We start from the raw sequence: 10146 nt of genomic DNA, 5'->3' as shown, positions 1-10146 counted from the left end.
GTCCACTGCTGGACATAGGCCTCCACAAGTTCGCGCTATTAATGGCGTGAACATATGTGTGTTGTTATTATTATTTTAAAATACGAAATAAATTATTTTGAGTTTTTAATTCCTATTATTTTCATGGTAGCTAGTGCGTATTCCAATGATTGTAAGAAAATAGATGTATGTTGTCTTTGTAAATAAAAATGACGTGAAAGCAAATAAAATGTCTAGACTTAAGGTTGCGTGACTTTGAAGTATTCATACCAATAGAATAAAAAGTATTTGAATAGTATTTCGTAACATAATTGAACAAATAAAATAAACATGCAATTTATAATGCTATTTTTACTTAATCCCTTTATCAGGAACGACTAAGAGTTTTTTTTTCTTCAAAATTTTAACATAATAAACAAAAGAAATTATTTTCTGTTAGTATAATTAATTCAAATATGATATATTATAAAATTTTAAAAAACCGCCCATGTACGAGTCGGGCTCATGCACAAAGGGTTCCGTACCATTAACTGGGTAAAATATTTAGACGAAATTTTGTTGTCTAAAAAGTTTTTTTATTTTAATTTTATTATTTATTATTAAAGTACATATACAATTAAGTGTTTTTTGAATAATTCAAGTGCCTGCCTGTTGCCTTTATTGATATCGCGCAAAAAAGGGCAAAAAATCGCGTCTGTTGTATGGGAGTAAATTTAAACGAGATTACAAAACCAATATCAGCTTTCGATTAAAACAAGAATCATCAAAATCACTATACCTACCCAGTGAAAAGTTATGCGTTATAGTACAGTGTAGGTCTTCGGCGACCAGCCTCAGCCGCTCCTCTACGCATTCGTTCGCGCGCTTTCGCACGGCGGGCGAGGGCTGCCCTCCCTCCACGCCTCCAGCTTAAAAAAAACACTAGGGGTAGGACAGACCAAGACCACGTGGACAGTGCGGTGCTCCGGTTCCGTTTTAGGGTATTTTTCGAATTTCTATGCCTATATTCTAGCACGCAATGTTACTAATTTTATTACAATATTATGTCTGACGCGTTATTTTGTTTAAAAGTGTCTATTTGTCAGTCGTTAAAGGTCAGTTCGTATCTTATTTTGATCTAGCAGTAAAGATCGTTTTTACATAAATTTGTTCAAAAATAACGCATGATAGTCGCAGTGCGGAGCATGAGTACACTTACCGCAGCACCGGAATTAAGGTAGAGTCAGATTAACAATTAAAAAGAATAAGAAAAATTTAACCTCCCAAAAAAATCTACCTGTAATGTACACAATAGCCAATTTAAGAATGTTTACAGAAGAACCCTATTGTAACAAATTAAGCTCATATGTAAGATATCTATTTTATTATAACTTCAGAAAGTCCGACGCCTAGTGTTTGGATATGACAGGTTATTGAGAAAGGGGCATTACAATTTTATTTTATTAAAATATATATCACTCCATTTTTCTTGTTCTCATTCTAGTTTTTTATAAAAAATTGGCAACTAGTACTTAAATATCAACGATTTTTTTTAAAAAACTAGAGGTTACTCTGGCACTTTATCTAGAACTAGTCTAAAATGTAGGTACCTGTTTGGTTTTATTTAGAAAAAGTTTGCAACTCCAAGTGTCATTGTCACCGTCAGCTGCTTGTGACATATATATTGTAAAATAAAAATTCCTAAAATAAAGTTTAATGTACTTATAAGTAGGTACTAGTTTTTTTTTTTACATTTAAAACTCCGAATTACTACTCTAAGTGTATTATTAATTATTATTTATAATATTGCATAGTGATCTAATGAGAACAATGTTGAAAGGGTTGGTGAGTAGTTTATCATACATATTTGAAACAATGGTACTAGTAACAAAGACTACAATGCAATTATAAATATATTATTACGTATTGGCAGCGAAAATTAACATGTATCATTTGTATTGACGCATATATTAATAAATAAGGTAACTTTGATTTGTGTACTTTCTCTCATAATAAAGTTTTTCTCTAAATATTTTATTCTTTATTAATTTATGTCTTGATAGCTTTCTTTTATTGTGACTTTTATTTATTATATGTCTCCCAAATATATATACAAAGTAAAGATAAAAAATCAATAATGAGACAAAGAGAATAAAAAAATTATTTTTGTGAATCATAAATCTTGTTCTACTTGCTGTTGTATTTTGTATTAATATTTGATTATAATTAATACCTATGAGGTTTATTGTGATGCAAGACACTTCGTATGGATTAATAATCAGTTTTTACTATCTATCTATTTGTTAAAATAAGAATCTTATTTTTATTACTCTAGAAGTGTTATCAATAGTAAGCACAATATAACAAAGATACATTACTAAAACTTGGTATTATTAATATATTAACTGTAACTCTAAAATTTGTTTGTAACTGAAAAGGAATTTACTAAACAAAAAATTTAAATGAAACAATTATAATTATAATTATAAATATAATTAAATAATTATAAATTAGATATCATTTTCTTTCTTAGAATCAAAATCTTGATTTTTTTTATCTAGAAACTAACTAAAGACCTCTTTCAAAAGATATGAATCCAAAAATATATATATTGACATTTATGACATATTAGTATAATAATAGTGCAGGAGGTAGCGCTATAGTTGAACAAGTCATTTTATACCAGCTGAAAATCATAAGAATAATCGTTTTCCTCTAACACAAAGCAGCTCCGAACGTTAGTTGCTCCGATAACGGTGGAGCCAAAGGACACATTATGAAAGTCATTTGAAAAAAATCTGCTTTATTGTTTTTTATACTGAGCAAAAATGTATTATTGTTTCAATCACATTTTTTTTTTAATGGTCAGCTGTATTAATGAGGACTAAATAATTTATTTTTCATACTAATTGTTTTAAAAAAATTAATAATTAGTATTTTGTTTCTAAAAAATTTATATTTCTGTATATAATTTGAAAGCGACACAAAATTAATAAATAAAATGTGGTGTTTTTATGATAAATAGATATTATAATTATTTAATTCAAAGTATAAGATAATTTGAATCTTAAAAAACAAAAAAAATCATCATCAACTGATTGTTTATGGGTGTAAAGATCGTCAGTTTATTTTCCAAAGGGACTGCATCGCCCAAATTCATTGAGCGTGCAAAATGTTTATCACGCTGATTTTCTTTATTATTCTAAAAGTACAAAAATTTTGATGTATAAATTTCGCAAGGTACAAAATTAATTTGTTTGTCAAATTTTCAATGAGGTTCATGCACGTAACTGAGATGTACCCGCTCATCAATACAGCTGACGACATTTTTTTTTTTTTTTTTTAAATGATTGAAACAATAATATAATACATTTTTGCTCAGTTTAAAAATCATCGGAGGGATTTTTTTCAATGATTTTTTTCATGCAGTCCTCTTTAGCTCCACCGCTAGTGCGACAACTGACGCTCACTTTACCGATTTCTGACCATTAAACAACTGTTTGAAATAAAATGTATGTGGTATAAAATTCCTAGAAAAATTGCAATGCAACCTCCCGTACTATAAACCACATTTTATGACTAATTATTTTGACAGAAACATTCAAATATAGAAAATTAATTATGTCAAGTTGATATTTTTATACAAAAGTATTACATAATGTATTTTTATAGTTTTTGAAAAATGTAGAACAATAAAACATTCAGTATTAAAGAAGTATGTCATATAAAAATTAACTAATAATTTACTTGTTATCCTGCAATGGGCTGTTTCACATCTGTGTTAAAAACAACAGTAAGAGTTCATTGACTTAGTTTATAAATTTTTATGGTCACTAACACAATGGTTTTTTTTTTATTTATCGTGTTTGTTGTTCTGTTGTTTGAAGTTTCTGATATTTCAACATACACAACGGTCACATATGTGCACTCTTTATACATTGCCTTTTAAAAAATTTACTTCTTTCTACTAAATTTAGACTTAAATTATTCTATTTATCAGTTGTTTCTAATACATTTCATTTTCTTTAAATATAAACTGCTGGTAAATATTATACCGAAATATATTAATAAAAATTTATATATTATAAATAATTTAAAATGAAAATAATAGAAAATTCTGTTACTTAATTCATTTATTTCCTCATTTCAGCTAATATTCGGAACTGGCGTCTACACCGGTGTTTATATAGCACAAAACTATCAGGTATTAAAAAATGTTACTTGAGAACAACAAACAGTTTTAAATTGGTAAAATGGACTTTGCTTATGCAATGATAATTTACTTATGCAATGAAATATCTAATGTTAGGTCTCATAAACTCATGTGTTTTGCCCATAGTCACCACACTGGGTAGGTGGGTTGGTGACCGCAGGGCTGGCTTTGTCGTTCGTGTTTCTCGGCCCGTCTTCCGCCTGTGTATTTCAAAGTCAGTAGTTGGATGGCTATCCCGCCATCGCCATTAAGTTTCAATGTGGTAGTGGAACTTTATATACCCACGGGAAGAGAGGGAGTGGCTATATTCTTTATTGCCGTAACCATTTTTGGCACGGACTTGTGGAGGCCTATGTCCAGCAGTGGGCTGCAATAGGCTGATGTGTGTTTGTGTATATATATATATATATATATATATATATATATATATATATATATATGTTACACACATATGTGTGTGTGTGTGTATATGTGTGCGCGCGTGTGTACGTGTGTGCGTGTGCATGCATGCGTGTGTGTATTCAAAGTAGCTGCACCAACTTTTCATTTTTAATGAGCTTTGTTTAGAAAAGATTACCATATTATTGTATTACATTTACAAAGGAGGCCATATAATTGTTTCTGTTATGTTATTTGCAGTTTATTAATTATTTTCAAGTTATTAAAAAAAAAATTGTTCCTGGTTCAAAATTTTTTTTATTGCATTGGCCTCTTTTGTCACATTCTTAGACATATTAAAATGTACAATATTTTTAATGCAGGATGCTCTTGAGTATGTCTGTAAGAAAACGGCACAGGAATGTGATAGAGCTTTGGATAAAAAGAAATGGTTAGTTTATTCTCTTTTTTTTTTTCTTCCTATTTTTCATATTTTCTTTTGAACCAGGAATAGTTTTCAATTTTACTTATTTATAGTCATACAAACAATATTTTTTTATAATTGGAAAAATATGTATTGTGAAACATATAAATCAAAATCAAAAATAACTTTATTCAAATAGAGTGCCCCAAGAACACTTTCGAATCATCATTTTACAAATTAAAAATATTTGTTTTTTAACATATATATATATATATATATATATATATATATATATATATATATATATATATATGTGTATTTATGTTATTGCCTTATGAAGCAAATGCATTTATTTTTTTGCTAATAGAAAAAGGTGTATAAATATGTTATTAGTATAACGTGTATAGTCACTATCATATTAGTGTATCTCAGATGCTTTACCAGTATCGCACAATATAAATGGGGCTGTGGTATGGTGACACAATGCACACCATTTTTATTACATTGTTTACAATGTTTCTCTCATCTCACACATCTCTTTTGTTATTGCAAGAAAACTGGTTTTGTATAATCAAACTCTACCCTGTAAACATGCGTAAAAAGCCTCGTTTGTACTAAAAAAAAAAAATTAGCTAACCTAAGCTAAATTGTAATAATTATTTTTATGTTTTTAGATTGATAAAGTTGAAGACCCAAAGGTATTACTGGAAAAAGCACAAGCCTTCATAAAGGCTAAACTAGACGAAATAAATGATGGCAAAAAGGGAAAGGATTGAAATGCACACACTACTAGATTGATCATATTTTATTTAATGTAAATATTGCTAAATTGAGTTTAAATAAATGAATGTAGGAATATAACAAAATTTGTCTATTATTACACTTAAAGCATGGATAAACCTCCTCCTACATATTCAACCCTTGTTATGGGTTCTTCGAACGCTAGCCAATCACTTGAATGCGTAGGCAGTAACCCCATACTTTGACACTTGTACAATGCTAAGAATATATTTACTATGTTTCCAATTATATATACAAACTTTTGCCCCAATGCCTGAGTTCCTTCTACCATCTTAAAAGTGCTCTGCGTAGAAAACAGTGCCTTAACTGGCCTCACTATCAACATGCCAACCATCATTATAGGGAATATCGAAATAGAATTTCCAGCCATGTACATTATGAATAAATTCATTGGCACCTGTTTCAAAGGTCCAAGAGCAACATCCCACAATTTCTTAATCAGAAGTAAATTGGAGTCTGAGTCTTTTGATGATTCAGTATAGTTAGCGTTTGCAGACTGACTATAACCTGGAGGCGAAGGTAGTTCAGTAGCCTGGTTTTTATTTCTGAAACGATATTCAATTAATAGATTATTTAATAATTACGGAATAAACTAATTTTGATGACTGACTGAATATATCAGTTTACGTAAATTTTGCTTTGATTATGACTTACTTTTGATTAAAGTCCAACGCCCACTTGAATTTCTTGTTAGATTTAACCTGAGACATCTTTGACGCTAATGTTTCTTTTAAGTTATTAAATAAAAAGTATATAAATATTGTATACCACTTGCGATTACTTGATAAAATTGACAATGACAATGTAAATTGTAAAACTGACGTTTGTCAATTTAGGAGCGAATTACACAGGTCTTGCAACAACAGTAGTAGTGGGGGGGGAGATATGTCGGCTTAATGGTTGCGCTTTTCTCTTCAATTCACGGCCGCTAGAGGCATTACGATAGATGGGTGTGCTTTGGAACGAAGACAGAATAATATTTTGTCTCTTCTTCTATCACAAGTAACGCATTTATGTTTTAAAATAAAACCAATTACATTATTAATAATATTAAGAAAAGAGGTTGATTCTTTCGGACTACGCGACCTTTCCTGCAGTAAGATTTCAGGTAGATTTTCCCGCCACAGTTCCCTAAATAATACCATACAAGAGCTCTTGCCACCATCGACATTCCTGCTCTTATCGAGCTTACTGGAATTAGTCGCGATGATGACAAGAGACCTGCTGGAGTGACGCTGGTTCCCTGGAAAAGGAGACGGTCGCTTTTGTGGGACGCAACCCGCGTTGATACACTTGCTCCGTCTTATGTCAGGAAACAGCTTTAAAAGCAGGAGCCGTAGTGGAAAAAGCTGAAACTAACGACACAAATATTCATCACTACTTCCAAATTATATCTTTGTGCCGCTTACAGTCGAAATATTTGGACCTTAGAATAGCCGCGCTAAAATTTTTTAAATGAGAAAACTCGCCCTATTGCCCCCACTGGTGACAAGAGGGCTAGTGCATTTTTTGCCCAGAGGTTCGGCATAGCGATTTCGAATTGAAATACTGCCGGCATTCTTGGCACAATTCAACGCGGAGATATTTACAAATAGTTAACTACGTGAATAGTAAATGTATATAATGTTTAATAAATATTAAAAAAAATTAAACGTAACTTAATATAACCAATTACAATATTACTCAAACGGCGTGCGCAGCGCGCACTGCGCACCACACCAAGTGACCGCACTCATGACCCATGCACCAGTGACGTACAGCGGAGTTGACGCGAACGAAAAGTTTAACACTATCGTACTTGACACTTGGATTATTTTATTCTTAACGTGACACTTGGATTATTTTATTCTTAAATTTTTTGTAATAATTTAATTTTCATTGATTTAATTCGACATTTTTTTGTAATGAAAAACTCTCATGTACATGTGTGCCTATAATTGAGGTATCACTCAATTGTTTGTACCCTGTGCTGATGATTAGGGTGAAATTATTAGTGTCTACCTTGTTGGCGCATTATAATAAATAAATAAATAAATACTGACACTATCATTGCAAGACCTGTATATAAGACCGTGTTTACAACAGTCCCTTACATTATTTTTGGTGTTATTCATTTGTAGACAAAGAAGAGAAGACGAAAATATGAAATTACAGACTTGGCTTCGGCCTTACTTTACCAGTCATCGAATCAGAAGAACAATAAAGTTACTTCAGACTTGGCTCCGGCCTTTTGATATATCAGAACGAAACTTACAAATTCAAACTAGGCTGTATGGATTATAGTCCTTTGCCTTTCCCTATTGGGGATAAATTTTAAAACAACAACAACATTTTTGGTGTTATTTATTTTTATACGCATCAAGAGATAGGCAAGGTACTAAACCATACAACCTCCTGGCGATAAATAATGCACATCGACCTTTGGAAAGAGACAGTCGGCTGATTTCGACTTTATAGTGCGTTATAGTCCAAGTCCCAGACCTCTTCCTTATTTTCTGATTAACAAAATTGTATACATTATAGTAGTATAAACAGTTTCTAAAATGTTTTGTACGGATTTTAAAATATAATTAAGCCGACAGAAGGTGTCTGGCAGTATGAATTTAATTTTTACAATTTTCTATTAATATAATAAGTTACTTAGTTAGGGCACAGCAGGAAATACCCTGCTCAAATTCGTAGCAGCCCGACTAAAGAAGTACCTTCACCTAACAGAAAATCAAGTAAGAAAAATAGTCAAGTAAATATTGATTATTAGAGATAAATCAAAAAGTACGTAATCTTCAAATCTCAATTAAATTTAAATGGCACGCGTAGGAGTAGGAGGAATAGGATTAATTTGTGTGTGTGTGTGTGTGTGTGTATTAATTACAAGTATCTCCGTATCTTCATATATTAAAGGTTTGATCCAATTTATTGTAGATTTTAATCATAAATTTTTTTGTAGTATATGTGTATCTATTTTTTTATTTACTCTATCGTATGGCAAGGTCAATCTTTTCGTATATTATCTGATAGTAAAAGCAGTTATTGTCTGAGGTCCCTAGCCACAGCATCCCGTGTTCTTTTATTTTATCATAGTTTGCACTATATACAGCTTACGTACAGAGAGTAGAAGACTTATTTCATACAATTTTTTGTTTAGCAGAAAATAAATTTTCAATTTAGTAAAACCATTAAAATATACCTACTTACATTGTTTTTTATTTTGATTAAATTGTTTATTAAATCCTAACATTTGTAAAATACCAATATAACAAAAAAAAACTCCAGATTACCTACTCGTTACTTTGCACCGTTTATCTGAATTTTTTATGTATACTTCTGTACGTAATATTTTCCATGATCAAGATCTGATCTTTTTCCTTCTTTTTTTTTTTAATAAATAAACGCTTCACACTCAACGGCCCCCAGTAGGATTTTCTTCTGTATTTGGGGCACGGGCGTAGCCGGGGGGTGGTTTTGGGGATTCAACCCCCCCCCCCCCCCCCCCCCGATAAGTTAAGATATTAAGATTTAGGATTCATAAAATTGAAATAAAGACAGGCGTGCGACATATCTTATTCATTACTGTTCCTACACTAAAATTAAATATGTGGTTTGGATTTCCTATCACCCCACCCTCCGCGCGCTTCACCACCGTCGATTAACCGATTGCATTCGGTAAGCTTCGTATGCCATATTCGTGCCATTTCCTACACGCGCACTTGTCGCGTTCATAGACAAATTTTGAATTTGAATTACCAACGATCAACGATTACCGACAAGAGTAGTAAAGCGGATTGCATTTTACTGTGAACGTAAAGTTATTTTGAAACAAGTAACAAGAAGAGTATTAAATGTTATTTTGTAATTTTTGTGATTTGACCTACGTAAGTATTTTTAGAATCTCCACTACATAATACGTTTAAAGGACTTTATAACTAAATTTGTAAAATACTAACCTGGTGTGTTACCATCAAATTTTGCGGCCGGTTGTGAAATTAAAAAGGCATTTCGTATGTATTTGGCAGTGCTGCCCGAAAAAAAGTATATCTGTCGTAAAAGCAGAACTTGAAGTATGGAAAGCAGCTATGACTCTCACCTCCTCTATTCCAAACTCAGCTCTGGAATATTTAGATAGTTGCGACCAAAAACTATATCCAAATATTTACACATTGTTGCAAATATTGGCTACCATACCTGTTTCCACTGCTACCCCAGAAAGGACTTTTTCAAGCCTAAGAAGACTAAAAAACTACTTGCGGAACACAACGAGTGAAAACAGACTGAACGGCTTGGCTCTCATGAACATTCACTATGAGATAGAAATTGACGCGAATGAAGTAGTGGATATATTTAAAAATAAAAACAGAAGATTAATTCTGTAATG

At 31.4% G+C, this 10146-nt stretch overlaps 1 protein-coding gene and 1 long non-coding RNA gene across 2 annotated transcripts; one reads left to right on the top strand and one right to left on the bottom strand.

Annotated features, from left to right (window-relative positions):
* The first annotated feature begins 1578 nt into the window (after positions 1 to 1578).
* On the top strand, positions 1579 to 5839 carry LOC123669527. The gene is made up of 3 exons (XR_006745766.1): positions 1579 to 1803; positions 4109 to 4162; positions 5648 to 5839. It is a non-coding gene; the product is annotated as an uncharacterized LOC123669527 (long non-coding RNA).
* On the bottom strand, positions 5768 to 6590 carry LOC123669525 (ER membrane protein complex subunit 4). The gene is made up of 2 exons (XM_045603128.1): positions 6429 to 6590; positions 5768 to 6319 (listed from the first exon to the last, which is right to left on the bottom strand). The coding sequence occupies exons 1-2, from the start codon at positions 6482 to 6484 to the stop codon at positions 5857 to 5859; spliced, it is 519 nt and encodes a 172-aa protein (XP_045459084.1). The 5' UTR covers positions 6485 to 6590; the 3' UTR covers positions 5768 to 5856.
* Positions 6591 to 10146: the final 3556 nt, after the last annotated feature.

Source organism: Melitaea cinxia, chromosome 3, assembly GCF_905220565.1.
Source record: "Melitaea cinxia chromosome 3, ilMelCinx1.1, whole genome shotgun sequence".
In the NCBI taxonomy this organism is placed as follows: domain Eukaryota; kingdom Metazoa; phylum Arthropoda; class Insecta; order Lepidoptera; family Nymphalidae; genus Melitaea; species Melitaea cinxia.
This window is presented reverse-complemented; position numbering and strand designations above follow the sequence as displayed.